The sequence below is a fragment of the Anguilla anguilla genome, chromosome 1 (assembly GCF_013347855.1).
Source record: "Anguilla anguilla isolate fAngAng1 chromosome 1, fAngAng1.pri, whole genome shotgun sequence".
NCBI classification, from domain to species: Eukaryota; Metazoa; Chordata; class Actinopteri; order Anguilliformes; family Anguillidae; genus Anguilla; species Anguilla anguilla.
Window position 1 is genome coordinate 34,438,534 of NC_049201.1, and position 17,549 is coordinate 34,456,082.

General features: G+C 38.4%; 1 protein-coding gene across 7 annotated transcripts in view; it reads right to left on the minus strand.

Annotated features, from left to right (window-relative positions):
• spata17 (spermatogenesis associated 17) overlaps positions 1–17,549 on the minus strand; it is a 155,226-nt gene that overhangs the window by 105,168 nt on the left and 32,509 nt on the right. For all 7 annotated transcript variants that reach the window (XM_035413012.1, XM_035412993.1, XM_035412969.1 and 4 more), the window contains one exon: positions 6,992–7,115. In XM_035413012.1, coding sequence (XP_035268903.1) covers positions 6,992–7,115 — 124 coding nt within the window. The remainder of the gene's footprint in view (positions 1–6,991; positions 7,116–17,549) is intronic.

Below are 17,549 nucleotides of genomic sequence, written 5' to 3' on the forward strand. Positions count from 1 at the left end.
AGTAACACCATACCAAATTTTGTGCTATAATCGTCAGTTGAAACTGCAATTATTAAACAATCATAACTGCTGCTGTGTTTGACCAAGAGACTTTAACCTCTTAGCGCAAAGCCCCTAGTGGTCGGCACGCCGGCGTGCCGAGATTACTGAACTCAGACATTCAGTGCTACTGCAACCAAAGTATGAGTTTAAAACAGAAACGCGCCACCATTTTCGCTCTGGTCGCTCATTTAACACGCACCCCCTCCCTGCAGTCTCATCTACAACTACACCCCCCACCCATGACGTAATGGACAATATTGTCTATCTTGGCATTCATAAAAATATTCTTTCACCTCTAAAAAATCGTACTCTGTCATAGCACCATTATAAACCCGACAATAGCCCATACAGCATATGCCAATACAGCACTGAAAACGCTTCTCACTGAATAACGAAATAAACGAGAAAAAGTTTTTTAAAATGATACCATGTCATTCTACAGTCAATATCTGGGACTAAATATTTAATAAACATACAACCTTACCGTTGGTTTTACGCATAATACCACACGTGTTGTTTACGGCGTTGTCGCCCTTTTTAGTACAGTCTGGCTTGATTGACAATTCATTTATTCAGTAGGTCAGAGTATACGCTTTCTAACGATGTATAACATGCCTAATTTTGCTATTGGAATAGCATTTTTTAGGTCAGCGTAATCGAGATTTTTCTTATCGTCGCATTCACTTACGCATTCACTCTATGGTAGCAGTAAAGGATGCTGCACCTAACGAAACGTGGTCAACAATTCGTAATTTCTTGGAAAATACTATTATTATTGAGGACTTCCGGGCATAGTTAAGCCATATGTTTGCTGATAGACCTAGCTGAAACCGTTTTCTGGAGCAAAACAGAAGCAAATACAACAGTATCATTGATTTACTGTCTCTGTCTCCATCTACTGAACATAGATACGATTTCATCATTGCTATGTAAGTATTACTGCTCAAAATACTTCAGTTATATACGTTATTTTTGAAATTGAGTGTCTTTAAATAGGTTAGTGGTATTATATAATGTGGATATTTCACAGTGTAATGCAAGCGTTAGTAATGTAATAGTTTTTGTGAAGCATACAACTGTTTTGACGTGAGAGTTGGAACATTGCCAAAACATGGTGGACGGTTGAAAATTATTTTCATGTCATCCCATCACCATACGAGAAAACACACAAGAGTACAGAGTATAGAAATACATACAAGAGTTAATTATTACACATTTAGGTACTGTACCACATTGTGTGACAATATTTTTGCATTATTTAAATCTGATAGCAATGTTTCATTTTAAACCTTCGTAAGGAGCTCATGTATATGCTTTATAATGGACAGAAAGCATTTAATTCATTTTTGGATTTTATGAACTTGTGGTCAAGAAGTTTTTGATCCAGCACATGTATAGTTTAACCTGCTGTATATATGCAATCTCTCAGTATTTCACTGCAAACTAAAACTGTGCAAATTCATTTTTGATTTTTTTGTCAAAACAATTGCATTTGTGGCACTTTATTTCTTCCAAAATGATGAATATAAACTAATCTGCATTAGTGTTGTAAATTGTACAAATATCTTGCTTCATTTAAGCCATTTGCAAGTCTCTGTGGTGTTCACATCTGGAGTTATAAATTGGTAAGGATTGCCCCGATTTGGCATCTGTGCTGTTCAAGGCCAAAGACCAAGTTTGGAATTACATTGATTTTAATAGACAGGCCCAACTGGATCTATTTGATTGGCTCACCATTCAGCCATTTATTGATGCATCAACTATTGCTTCACAATTTCGTTAGGGACTAGTACAAAGATGGTTCACGCCAAATCTGACACCAACTGGATGTATGGTTCATTAGACAAGCATTTTCGTGTTTTCCAGAAAATTCTAAATAGTGGAAAATCTAGCCAGGTACATTTTATTGTCCCAATAACATTATTTGTTCCTTGCGAGTGTGGGAAAATAGTCTTGGCTGCATGTCTCTAAGCCAAACCTTTCAAAAGTTATCAATTTTCAAAGTTGAATGTGCTCTACAGTGCCACCACTTGCTCAATTGCCCCCATGCTCTAATAGATTGCAATTTAACAGATCCCTAACATGTCAACCAAGAGTTCTCACCATAACGTCTGAGAGACATAAGTATTTTCCCTGGAGAAAATAAAAAATAAAAACCAGCACAAAAACAGTATGGTTACAGCAGCTTCGCTGCTTGGATCCCATAAAAATTGTGCATTAAACATATTTCAGAATAAACATATAAACTGACCATGTAGAGTGGATCTGTAATAATTTGAAGCACTGTGATATTTGGTGTATTTATCAGTATTTCATTTAAGAAAAAGTACCTTTTTCTTTTGAAGAGAACTTCACACGTTATGGATATCAATCAGTGCTCCAACTTTACAGACAGAATATTTTAAACAACAAGCAGTGTCAGCTATACATAAAAGCTTTATTACATTATATTACATTCATTTGTTCTGTATCAAGTACTGCAAAATATAGACCGCATTTCTATTTCATAGAACCAGCAGAGTCAAGCAAATTACAGCTGACAGAAGCTAATCCAAGTGAAAAGAATGTTTTTTGGATGTGTGAATTTTCTTAATATCGACTATCATGGAAAAGCAATATTCCAAAAATGTAATGATTTGTTACAGCTGGAAATAATAATAAAAATAATTATTCAAACCAGATTCATCCCTTTCATACTTTAATTAGGAAAGGAAAGCTTTGTTAAAGCTTGTCAGCAGTACTATATATGCTAATCACTTAATGTTTTTTTTATTTTTTTTTATTGTACCACATCAGACAAGTTCTATTAATACACCAGAGAAAAGACAATAGGTTATGGCATAGTGGGGGGTACGCTGCAATTTTTAAATTTGTTGTGGGCATAAAAAAGAGCAATGATATTGACCCCTGAACAAAAGATCTAAATCTATGTCAGAGCAAGCACTTCTGCCCAGCAGAATTTTTCCCATTAAGGATGAACTGTGAGAGACCCATTCATTTCCTGGTGACAAGGTCAGACTAAGGAAGTGCAGTCCCCCACCATATGCACAGCAGTGCTACAAAAGCATAAGGTTTTTCTCATGGTGACAGGAAACTGCATTTAAGTATAGCATACAGTCTGGCAGCTGGGTTTTCTGGAAATAAATTCATTGGTAAATAAAATGCGCAACCAAACATGTCATACCAAATGAAAACTGGTTGCGTAAGTCTTTCAAAATAAAATCTTCCACTATTATCTTAATATATTCTCTTATAGCTCACAATGATATTACAAGGTAGGTGCAACTTTATGGCTCACGGTTACTGGGTTTATGATGGATGAAAGTTCACACTGTATGTTCCAACAGGATACCTCTTTTGGCTCAATGTACAAAAAGACAACACTTTTGAGTAGCCATTGACCACAGTGTTACTAGATACTGGTTGTTCAATGCGGGTGTATATATCTAAACTCACCTATACTCACACACAGAGGCACACACACCCAAACATCTGTTGACCATCAAAAACCAAGGCCTATTATTTCTTGATTTCCAGACTCCAGACAGCTGGCTGTGATGTCCTCCTGCCCTAACAATTGGGGCTCCTTCGACAAGCACCAGCCCGTGGCAGATGTGAGAACAGGGAACCGGTGAGCAGAAAGGACGCGGGTAATATTGCCAGGTCGCAAGAAAGGTGTAATGACTGTACAGGCATGAAGGAGACCCAGGAAATGAAATATCTGCTGGAGATGAGGGCTGCTGAATCAACACTGACCAGCACACTTCATCATAATTATCTGGACATGCTATTGCCAGGGGAATTATAAAAATCCCACTCAGCAAATCATTGCTGCTGTTAGGAGATAGGCAGTGTTAACATGCTGTCACAGTCTAACGTTTAGTAAGATATTCCACATTCAATTACTCCTGGCTGAGAACTAAAGGGAAACATGATCATTTGTCAGCCGACACGGTTCCGCATTCTGAATGCACTTCGAAATTTTGTCTTGTTAACCCACCCCGGAGATGAAATGCAAACGTCTAATCCTTGCCCCCCTTTGTAACAGCCAAAGACAGCCTTCAAGTTTGACAGTGCAGCCAGTCCAAGACTTCAATTTGCTCCTCAATAAATTTTATCAGACAATTTGTGCTTCATATATTGACTTCAGATTAGGCCTAGAAACATTTCTGATTAATTCTGAACTCGATTCAATCGACATCGGTCCTTAACTTTGACTTGCCCTCATATTCAAGAGCATTTTCCTCACAAGCACAGTTTTGGGGTAGTAATTTTGGCTGACCTATCTATGTTTGTGAAGAAGCAAACATTTAAATGTATCTGCAAGTCAAACCAAATAATAAAATCTGAATGAATCAAGGCTCCAGTTTGTAAATGGAGAAAGTTAGAAACTTTACTCACCATTCATCTATGAGCAATATTACAGATATCCTGTTACCTGCTTTTAGCATACTTACATAGATCATTGCACTTCAGCTTTTTATTATTAATGGCTACACATAATCATTTACAGTTTAAAGCACAGTATATAGCATACTACTTTTATTGTCATTTGTCTATTGGATTTTTGCTTTTGTAGCAAGACTGAAGACGACTAGCAATACAAAAACCAAAGTAACATATATTTAAAAGCAGAAACTGCTTAAAGAAAACAGCTGTTATTTTCTGGTAAGTTAGGTATTTATATGTTGCTATTTGAGTAGCATTTATGACATTGTGAAATCTGTTTGTCTACTGAAAAATCGCCGAAACGTGTTTGACGTCCCTATTAGGGTCTTTTTTATGTTGCAAACTATTATAATAATTTTTAAAAAACCGAGTTACCAGATCCATAAAAATATTTGAATGGCATCTATGCTGATACCAGCCCAATATCAGCTGGTATTAGAGCTTTATTTTTCCCCAAATACTAATGTTATCTTAAAATCACAGAGCTAAGCTCATTTTAAGATTGCTAATCACCCAGAAATGCAACGCGGCGTGAGGTCAAGTACAAAGCAGAATGGTGGAAGCTGTCCTTATGAGGAAAAATTACACTCTGCTGCCCCCTGCTGTCAAAACCCGTCATGCATTTCCTTCTGGCCGCCAGAACTGCCGCCGCAGTCAACTGAAACCCTTAAAACTATACATTTTGGGACGTACGCATTACTAGGCAGTCAATTTATTAGTTTTTCTAATTACTTCTCCATGATTATAAATATGAATCAGCATAGACAACCAGAATATAAGAAGATCATTCAAAATGTTTGGGTCTACCATGAAATATTAATTTAGTCTGTCCTTCCGGCCCTTGGTATAATATTACTTTATCTGTCTCCTCCTGATAGTAAAAACGCAGGCAGCGGAATGGTGTGAGCCTGTGGCTCCAAATCAGATCGCAGGTATGAATTATAGATACTTCTCTTGTATAAGTTAGCATGTGGTCCTGTATTTCTGTATTTTTTTTATTTTATTTATGTAATAATGCTATATTCTTGTAATGCAAGATAATCTGCCCAAATAATTCAAATAAGAACAATCACCAATGGTTTTATTTGACAATTATTTCACAATGGCCACTATTCATTCATTGTCCTTAACTTTCATGGATACATGCAACGTTTTCAACTTTTTTGCAGTGAACTCTGTTTGTGGGTGACAAAGAATACTTAAAGGGGAATTGCACTTTATAACACGTCTGCTTCTCATGACTGATATTGTCCTTCTAATAATGTGTCGCCCTTCATTTTTCGATTAGTTATTTCATTATGTAAATATTTTACGCTGTTACAAATGCAGGAAATAGACCCAGGCAGTTTTATGTCGAACTTGAGGATGCATATCATTGCGCGACTTCTGATGTGGGCGTACCTGCAGACAATAACATTAGGTTGGTCGTAGAAATAGTGTTGTATGACTACTAGCTAGCTAAAACGAAAATGTCTGAGGATGAAGGAGATTTTGTTTTTGATCATGGGACTGTTGTGCCCTATCGATTCGAGCCGGACTATACAGAAGAAGAGCTGGCTAATTTTCAGGCTGATCGTACGAGAGCGAGTCAGGAACTGGGTCGAGATTGAGGAACCACAGGCTATTCCCAGGACAAACGGCAACTGGTGGTAGACATACTATGAATCAAAGACAGACGCGATAGCGTTAGCCAGCCCGCATAGTACCTACTTCGAGCGGTTCGACCAACGATGGAAAAACGGTGGGTACAGCTCCAGGCTTCAGACGGTCACCTTGGTAGTCGGTGCCTTCAAAGTGGTCACTGCATACCCTTAGTCCTCGTTTGTGAACTTCTTCGTCTGTTATGTTGGGGTGTCTGATTACATCCAGTCATGTCTGGCACAAAGTTGCATCGCGTGGAAAACTATGAAAATGTGCTTTCAAGTCAAGTTTAATGGGGGCATTATAACAACCGGGTACAATGCATCTCATTATTACACCGATATTGCATCAAAGAAAAGCTAGCAGACGTTAGTTTGTTCGATTTCAACGCTAAGTTAACGGAATGTTTTGCTTCGCTTCCTCTCGATTTGCAGCGAAACGAAATTGAAGAAGAAAAAACCGTAAACCGTACTACTATGTGGACTTGCGCTAAAAAATAAAATAGGTCTGTTTCCAACGTTAGACATTTAAAATGAAATAACTAATCGAAAAATGAAGGGCGACACATTCATTAGAAGGACAATATCAGTCATGAGAAGCAGAAGTGTTATAAAGTACAATTCCCCTTTAATTGTTTGTGTCAAATTTAATTGTGTTTATGAAATGCAGGCCAGGTTTATTCAGATTGACCTATTGCATGGAAGATCATTGGAGACACAATATAAAATAAATTGTAGAGGCTACAGGGTGTTCTGAGTGGGAGTGGTCATGAAAATGAAAGTGGAAGGAGCTTCTTTGGTCTACTTGCGAGTGCTGTGGGTGTGCTGAACATGGCCTTGGGGACGATGGCTGTTCAGACCTGGTGAGTGCTGAGGAGGTAGTGCATCCTCTGGGCCTGGTCCTGCTTTTCCCGCTCATCTCTCTCTATATTTGAGTGCTCCATCGCCCGCCTCTGCAGCTCCCCAAACTCCTCCAGATCTCTCCTAGTGAAATATAAAGACCGTGGCCTGCTTATTTAAGCAATATGGGATGAAAGACATTGCTGTATTGTGAGTACAGATCACAGATCCCAGATCGGAGTGCAGGCAACCCCCTGTAGTCGAGACTGTACTCACAATGCAGTATGGCCTCAAGTGGCGTATCATTTTTTAAAAACAGTTATAACATATCGAAACAATTAATTGATGACATAATGTTATGTATTTTGTAATATTATTTGTAAGTAATGGTTGTGGGTGGAGTGACACTGTTTAAATCAAATCTATTTTATTTGTACTGCACAGAAAACTGTCACAAAGAGTCTTTACAGAGTAGCAAAAACCAGCAAAAACTTTACAAAAAGGCTGTTACTATGTCAGATTTAAAATCACTGTAGAATGTGCCTTCTGCCAATCTGCATGCAGGATTGAAACACCCCATTTTATCATATTAAATAACAACTTTTTATTGATTTTACTTGTGGTATTACTCGGTCATGCATAATTGGTAGCAACCATAGAAAGAGCTGCTGTGAGAGAAATCCAACATTATATACAGTGTTTATGACCTCAAATTATGCATGAAAAAACCTGGGATTTGGCCTAAGTTCTCATTTTCAAAATGAAGAGGTTTACAATGTGAACCAATTGACAAGGATACTGACCTTGTGAGTTCACATAACAGTACACATAGCTAGATGTGTTAAGAAACAGAGGTTCACCAGTTTATGAATTTCATGTGACGTCATAAAACAGCTGGCCACCATATTGATGACTTAATACGCTACTTTAGTTTTTGTCAGTCAGAGCCAGCGGTTGTACATGTAACTATGATTTAGCTTAGCGAATTGACTGTCTTTAGTTATAGGGAATAATTGTAAATAAAAGAAAATGCTGGAAATATGTTGTGCTGTCGGTTGCCAATTATTCACTGCATTTTAGGTGGCATATTAAGCTAAGATATGACAACGGATTAGCAAACATTAGTTCTGAGTAACACTGTAGTTGTCCATCACATAGCTAGCTAGTATGAATTAAAACACATTAAATAGTCTATGTAACATTTATAATAAGTTAATAAAACTATACATAGTATTAGGCAATGCTCACAAAACTTCAGACACCAGCGATTCCTGTTATAAAAGTTAGGCCATAGCTACATAGCTTGCTAATCTATAATGGTAAATGGTAAATGGACTGCATTTATATAGCGCTTTTATCCAAAGCGCTTTAGAATTGATGCCTCCCATTCGCCAGAGCAGTTAGGGGTTAGGTGTCTTGCTCAAGGACACTTTGACACGCACAGGCCGGGGTTTGAACCGGCAACCCTCCGACTGCCAGACAATCGCTCTTACCTCCTGAGCCATGTCGCCCCTATAACACTATAATATATAATCTATAACAAGGTCTTAGTAGCGTTCTACTAGCCAGATAATTCAGAAACGCAACATTACTTTCCAAATAGTCAGGAATATCTTATCTTTTATATGTTATATCCCAGGTTCACATACTTAGCCCGCAAAAAAACTAGCAGGTACTAGCCTAATAAAACCCTATCCATTGTAAGAATATGGGCTGTGGATCGAGTCAGCGTTTCCCCTACATCAACTCATCTGTGGGGAACTGCCACAAAATAGACAAAAAAGTCAATAACGGGATTTAGCCTATTTATGAAAGGTGTATTTGGAGACATACAGTCTTTAGAGATGAACGACCAAAGAAATCCAAGACATTCGTGATTGCGTTATCAGTGGTTGCATTAACACATGCATTCTATAAAGGTAGGAATTCCAAAGTCTTTTTTAAAGATTACATTGGACAATTACCCAGACTTAAACCACAATAAAATAATTACTTCAGTTACTCCAAACTGTCATCTTTTGGTGTCTGACATTTGTGATTCTTGAGCATAATATTTCACCTACAGATTGTGACATTCAATGAGAAAGCATTTAATTTGAATGAAGTCAAAAGCAAGATGTCATGCTCTGGCTAGCTTGCTCAACATGTTTGGCAAAATTTTTTGGCAAAAAAACATTTCAACAAAGTGTAATGGGTCTCAGAAGTCATGTAGTCATTTCCTTCATTTCCATGTCGTCATTGCATTACCATTTTCAGGACTTCCGGATCAAAAAAATAGACCGCTTATGGGAGAAATGAATGCCGTTTTCCTAATTCCTTCAAAATAATTTATGAGATTTTGACATTTGGGTGTACATGAAAAAACAATACTTTTCATCCATTGTTTATAATCTAAAAGAATTCTGTGTAATTTTAAAAAGCAAATTTCCAATGGCTAAGTGGTTAGTGGTTATATTCATAGGGCAATATTTCCAGCTACCATTCACACGAGTGAGCGGTTTGCTGTTACCCGTTAGCTTAATAAAAAACATTTTTTCTTTTGTACAGTTGTATATATCGCCGTAAATATCTTTGTTGATGTTACAGTTGGTATTCTCATTAGCAGTTTCCTTAAGTTATTTTCTTTCTTCTTTGCTGGTTATTGACAACTGTGACCAGCTTGAAAAACCACCTGGCTAGCTTTGACATAAATAACATTTGCAGCAGTGTCAGCTTCTCGTTGCCAAAAATGATTATTTCAGTTGGAAAGTGACATCGGAATTCAGTGCCGTTTAATAAAAAAATGTGTCCGGATATGAACGTCTAAGTTTTAAACACCAGTTTAAACAGTTTAAATAACTGTTGACAGGGACGGTTATGACAAACTCCTATTTATTCTCTCCGTAGAGAAATTATGCTTTGGTAAATGGTAAATGGACTGCATTAATATAGCACTTTTATCCAAATCGCTTTACAATTGATGCCTCTCATTCGCCAGAGCAGTTAGGGGTTAGGGGTTAGGTGTCTTGCTCAAGGACACTTACCTCCTGAGCTATGTCGCCCCATTTGATCTGGAAATCCATTTATGGGTACAGGTTTTAACCTGTATTATATCAGACTTATGAGGCCCATATCCCAGCTGCCCACATATGCAACACAACAGTCATGCCGCAACAGATGACCTCCAAACCTTGGGGAAAACACTGGATCAGGCAAAAAGCTTAAATATTATGAAAAGAAAATTCATATAATTTGTCAGCAATCAGGAGGGAAGTAAAAAGTTCCAGAGGCAAGCTATACTGGTCACATCCACCAAAAATGATGATTTTTTGTTCATATCTTTGTTCAGAAGTTTGTTAGCCATCGTCTGCTGTCAACACCGGTAAGCAGTCATTATTAGGTCATCAATATAGTGGCAACAACCATTTGGTCGTGTGATTTAAATCCAAGAATAGGTCTAGTCGGTAATGACCTGCTCCTGCATTGCCAGCAATATCCAATGCCAAAAGGAAGAAAAGAAAATTGGACAAGCTCACTTAAATAAGCATCAGAGCATCAGCTACCCCAACACATGCTCTGCCACATAACTGTTTGACTTAGAGGACTATTATACAATTAGAATTGCGTGACGTCAACTTACTTTGAAAAATACGGAACAGGAAGTAGCCACTGTAGCTAGTAACCTACAGTCAAAAATGGCTGTACAGTCAGAAAGCCCTGGGTGTATTGTAGCCCTGATTCTGTACTCTGCTGGGCTTCTACAGTACAACCTTTTTGACACGACCTTTCTGACAGCAGTCGTCTGCTGTCAAAAAGGTCCTCCTGTAAAACGTCCAGCAGAGTACCAAATTGGGGCTAGGTGTGTCGGGTAACTGTTAGTCTGGGATGGAAAAAAAATATTTTGCTAATGTTAGCCATTGTGAACCATCAGGTAGGCAGCTAACATTGGACTAGCTAGTGAACATAAACCAACACTTCGTTAGTTGTTGAACTTGTTCAGGAAATGTTTATTGTGCTATTGGTAAGCTCTGCAACAACAAAAAGATTTAGTTGTTAAAGTAATAATCTCGAAGATTTTCATTAAAATAAATGTCTGTTAAGTCACTATCTATCGCCGAATTAGGTAACACAATGGTGATTGAGCCTATTATTATATTAATTTATATTATTATAAATATAATAATTTATGATTAAAGAACTGGGTGTCTGTGGCGACATTCCCGGGAAAAAATCACAAGCGGCGCATAGTTAGTGACGTGTTTTCCATCACCCATCAGTGGTTGGTCCGCCAGAGAGGGTAGGCGGAACTAACGCAACAGGCTTGCTCTTCAACTCACTTGTGTGTGAGCGGCGTACTGTTTTTTCCGGTGTTTGCATGCGTTACAATAACAGAGAAAGGGGGGGTTGGGGGAGTTATGGAACCCTAAAAAGTTTTTGTCTAACATGAGATCATATTATTTGTTGATGTAGATTTCGTATTACATTCAATGACAATGAAACTTTACTAAATTACATAGCTATTTGCACAGCTAACGCTAGCTACCGGACCATGTCAAGAAAGACAACATTAGTTTAGACAACGTTGCGCACAGTATCCATCTCTCATATCAGGTAACGTTGCGTTAGCTAGCTAGCTAATGTAATTAACACAATTTAATGTCAGCTAACAATTAGAAAAAACGCTAGCTAATGCTACCGACTGGTACCGACCTCGCAAAACGTCTCTCGAATGCAATGCTATCTTGTTGCAACGTTGCAATGTAGCTAACTAAAGGTCAGTTCAGATCAATGATTCGCAACGAGACTGGATGCAACTTGCAAAATTCCAAGACGTCTGATTGTAAACGTTCTAACTGCACTTGGCGATTTGACAAGGTGGGTCTTTTGAGACCCCAGGCAACGGCTTCAGACGCTCTGCAACTAACCAGTTCACACCGCTGCAATTTTCTCTGCAACATTCTAAACCCGTTTCGTCTCGTTGCGAATCATTGATCTGAATTGGCCTTAACGTTACCGTTATTTACATCGCCATCAAGTTCATCAGTATATTATAATGATCGGAATAAAGCCGTCTTTACACAGAGCATTAACCAGGGGTATAGGTGGAGCAGAGCCAGGTCTGATTTCAGTGTAAAATGTCAAACCGGAGAAAACTAAATAAAAGATTACAGCAGTATGGTTAGCGTTATTATTTTATTACGCTTCCTCATATGGTCCTTCAGCCTTGCCCTTTTTTGATGAAATCTCCTTTGTTTTTGTTTTATTATTCTTGTTCTGATTGCTAATTTAACACCCAGCTCAGCTTTATTCTCAAACAGTTTAGCTAGCGAATCCAGAAACACCAGTGGTAACATTTTGCAAGGCAGTTGTTTCAAAAATATCACACAACAATCATTCACGAGAAAGACTGTTTAGTGTGCACGAGATACATAATTGTACGAGCCGCAGCGAATACCGCAAATTCTTCTCTGCAGTGTAAAGATGTTCATACCGGGCAAAAGGTGGATAAAGAACGTCTGTGGAAATTGATTATCACTAATTCTACCCCAGGTCTGCTACAGCATTTTAACCCAGCTCGGCAGTGTAAAGGCAGCTTAAGTTAGCCTAATGTTAGACAATGAATGAGTGTGTACATAACGTTACTTTCATAACAACCATTTTTTATTCAGTAAATAGTAATGACTGACGTCACACAGGTGACACTGGTTGGATCCGGTTGGATCTCTGGGAAGTGAGGTCCAAAAACACACCTGCAATTACTGCTTTTCGCCATTGGTACCGCCAAAGAGAACGAAACAGAAATCTTTGAGATTGTAACTTTAACTTGGACTCTTGGAGTTGACATTTTTAGTGTAAATAAGCTATGCCAGACTCTAATCCTTAAATCCTGCTCGCCAAGGTGTCATAGCTAGAAATGTCGATGCCCACTCATGACAAAGTGTGTGGAGAAGCAGGGGCAGTGGGGGGTGTGTCTCTTTTTATCTGCGAGCATGTCCAATGGGTGTTCTGATTTTCAAAAATGTTTTAAAAACATTGCAACTGTTAAGAAAGTTGCCTGCTACAGCTTTAACTTCAAAAAAAAAAAGCAATGGCTAGTTTTCTTTTGCAAGCACAGTTTGTCAATTAACATTCATTTCTCCTCCCACTCCTTTTTGAATGCTGATACTCACAGATGCACAGATGTGCAAGCCTAGATAACATTTAAATCTGTGTGTTCAGTAAGGGAACATCTTAAATATGTTTATTTTCTATCTGCATTATCTAAAAGCACAGTACAGAACCGGAAGAAAGAAAAAGACAGTCTGATTATTTTTAATTCATGGAGATCTTTTTTGATTAGTTATAGTGCTTCCCTTCACAATATGCAGCTAACAGAAAGGCCAAGGTGACAAAAAATGTTTCCCTGCCTCGATGGAATGTCTTTGCTCTCATTGCTGTCATTAAGCTTCTGTTTTTGGTACAATCAGCCGAGCTGAGTGTGCTGTTGGATGATGAATATATTCCATCAGCAGTGGAAAGAAATTACATGACATCTGCTACCCAAGCTGCTTAAATGGGATGTATTAAAAGCTCATCTGTAATCTCATTTTAAAAGCATACTATAATTGTATTTTGTAATAACTTTAAGGAAATCAGAAACATTTTTTTAAATGCCAAAAAAAGACATTCTAATTCCTGGGAAAGTTGGAGCAATAAACAGGTAGCTACTGCCTATCAACCCAGCCTCACCAGAGATTTCAATTACAGCCTTGCAAGAGAATATTAATACTACCTTTTATATAAGGTTACTGAACCCAGTATATTGACATTTAAAAATCACCACAATTTACTTTTGCAGAGGTGAAATTATTTTCCTCCTCATGGAATTAATTTAAAAAATAAATTAATTATGCAGAGTAGCATGGCCTCCATTTTACCATCCAGCCTGTGAAAATTGCTTATTAACGTGAAATATGCAGTTGAGAAATAGTTGACTTTAGTTTACTCCTAGTGTGGTGTGGGGCAGCTCTATGGTTGTATACTTACTGTCTAGCATGTTAGTCTGTGACTCTTACCAACCTATATCTCACTCTCACTTATTATTAATTGCACTGTGGTGGACAAAATCCAACAAATTTGTTCCCATTGAAGGGATCTCTATCTTTGTTGATGGCTTTGTGCTGTAAGACAGCAACCTAATTAGCTCTGATTGTCTTGTGGCAGACATGGGTACTGGCAGAACAAATTACCTTTGTGTGTCCAAACACAACATTCAGCTTTTAAAGGAAATCAGGACTTTAGAGTATTTATTTGACAAATATTTGTATCGACAAATATTTACCCAAATTGAGTCCACTGAATTATATCATGCTTAGAAAACAGTCAGCCATACACCATCACAGTAATCAGTCATTTTTTGCCATTCACTGGGACTAACCACCTTGGTAGACTCTTTCTGGGTGGCATTATTTCTGCAGCAAACTGATTGACTTGGTAGTAGATTGCAATAAGAAACAGGTACAAAAAGGAAGTTCCTCAATGTACTACAATAAAACAAATCTATATGCATGCCCTAGCAAAGAGAGGATCAAAACAAAGTAGCACAAATTTAAGATTTGTTTCCAACTTCATGTAAAATCACAAAAAAGTCTGACTTGGCAAATTATATTTAAGCATTTTTAAACAGCAATCACTGATTTATCTTTATAAATGCAGGATAACAGACCCAAGGAATTTGGTGCAGGGCTGGGGGATTGAGGGCAGAGGCACTGATCCTACAGCGCTACTTGAGAAAGCTAATTGACCTCAATAATAATTAATTACTGTGTGACCTGGACTGGAGTATAATTGGTTCAATTAAACAATTCAATATGTGGCAGGGAAAGTAGATCTACACTGTCAGAGGCCACTGTTTCGCTTTGAATTCAATATGCTGAAATGTAATATACACTGGACTCAATTTATTCTTGAGAGTGTAACACACTTACCATTGTGTTATAATATACTATTATAGCACAGGGCAGGTTTAATCACAAAGTGAACCACATGCATAAGGATAAATAAAAATAACTTAATGTAAACAATGATTTGTATGTACATATATACATACATATATATACACACACACATAGATTTTATTTTCAACTACATTAAACAAAAGGTGAAAGACTGTTTCAGCTTGTTGTAAAGATCCACACTTGAATTGGAGCAGGGTTTTACTTATGGGCCCATTTCACTGTCCTTGAGCAGGTGCCAAAGTGAGAAGAGTAGCCTAACAGCTATGCTTCCATACATTTTCCCTCAGCTTTTCCTCCACTTAAAAGATTTGCTACATTAGAACATTAGAGACAGAATTTATCTGATTATGGCAGTAATAATTACCCAGCTGTTTGCTGCAGATAGAGGGATAATTTATGCAGGCAACAGGCCATGGTAGCAATGACACTCCGCATTTAGTAAATATGCAAACCATTCACTTCTAATTACTCAGCCCAGAGAATGTCCTTATTAAGTGAGGTGAAGTTAAAGTGTCTGCTTGACAAGTGATAAATTGATACATTGCACAAACCCATGCCATAGAATTACTATGCTGAACTTGGGTCTCGACTTCATTAAGATATACAGGAGAACTGAGCATGGAGGGGATGGACAGTGGAATGTGGTCAGCTTCCACTGACGGATGGCGTGGCGGGCGGGAGGTAATGAAATGACACATATTTTCACGCAGGGAGATCCGTCACCTGCCTGCGAGACGGAGGCTGCCAGGACGCATTTGGGGCCAGACGCAGCTTGTGTCATCAGTACACTCTGGCTAAACAGGAGCCATTAGTAAAATTTTTGATTAAATTATTTAGTATGTTGCAATTAAAATAATGTAATTGCAGTGCACAAACATGAATTAAAAACCTGGCACTAGGACCTTTTTTTAGAGCGACTGATAAGTCAACAGGAATGCTTTAAATGAGAAGCAATCCTTGGTATGGACTAAAATACTAAATAAGCAAGTGGCTGTCTGATAAGCAGGCAGCCTCTTGCTGGCTAGGAGAGGTACACAGGTGCTCACATGACCCAAACAGAGTGGTAAATATGGTGAGGTAAAAACTGAAGAGTGCTGCAACCCTTTCCTCCTTTTTCCTTTTTCCTCCTCCTTTCACTGAACATTATTTTAAGTTACAAGAAATTCTGCTGTCATGATAAAATTTATAACATTGTGACATTGTGTGTATAGTATCTGAGAAATAGCATATAAATAGCATGCACAGCAGGCTTGCCACTGTGCTTTTGTGTGAGCAACACTCAATAACTCAGCTTCTGAGACCCTCAGACAGAAAGAAGGGAGGTGCAGTGTGCTCTGCGACATCTACAAAATGACTAGTGAATCTCAAAAGCACACAAAATACTATCCTATGCGGACAGATACGACATGCAGAATTTTTATGCTGAGAAGACCATCCAGGTTCCAAGAATCTGCTCTCTCTGTCCCTTTAGAAGCACTGATAGATCCTCCCTCATCAATGACCACAACTAAGATTGTCCAAAGATGGGGTGAGGACTTCTCAGTCCTCGAGGGGCTGCCCACTCTACCCACTATCCAGAGCCTCGACCTCCCACCTGCCTTCTCTGAGGTCTGCACCACTATTAGGTTGCTTAAAATACTAAAACAGGTAAAAGTTTCTCTGTAAACTGTATTTAAATCAATTTCCCAAGTACAATCCATTGTCCAAGCACAAGAGAAATGTATTTAACTAGAAAATCTAGTTCTAGAAAATGTATAATTATTTTTTTTAATATTCACCTAATGCAATAATAATAATAAAATCATGATGATAGACAAAAAACCCCACAAAGATTTTAGGGAGACTCTGTTTCAATATAGATGTTGAAATGAGCATGCGCAAAGTAGTGGATAGGCCAGACTGAACTCATGGGGTGCTGAAACATAGCTCGCATCAAATTTAAAACATTGGTCCTAGCATACCAGGCAGTCAAGGGATTAGCCCCAGCATACCTCCACAAGATATTCAAACCCTACATGCCAGCCAGATCCCTCCGTTCTGCTACCTCAGGACGCCTAGCACCTCCCCCTCTTCGCACCTGCACTTCCAGAACACGTCTCCTGTCTGTTCTGGCCCCACGATGGTGGAATGACCTCCCTGTGGAGGTCAGAACAGCTGAGACACTGACCCATTTCAAAAGACAACTGAAGACTCACCTCTTCAGGCTGCACCTCTCCCCATCCCTCCCTGCCCCCCTGTAAATGACTGTAAGCTTAGGGTTGTAACTAGGCAGCTGTTTCATAGGTGACTTAGGTGCATTAACTGTCTTAACTACTGCTTGTATTTTTTCCATAGACTGCATTGTTGCCGTTTTCGTTGTTAGTGTTAATCAGTTTAACCTTCAGGGTCCAAGTTGAACTATGCGGTTGTTCCCTGCACTTGGACCGGTACTTCTCTCTAGGGGTTTCGTCATACTTGTTCCTGGTTATGGTTATACACTTTGTTGTACGTCGCTCTGGATAAGAGCGTCTGCCAAATGCCTGTAATGTAATGTAATGTAATGAAATCGTGAATCTTTGGACTAGAGCAGTCCAACTCCTTGACATGGCAGCAATATTGCATC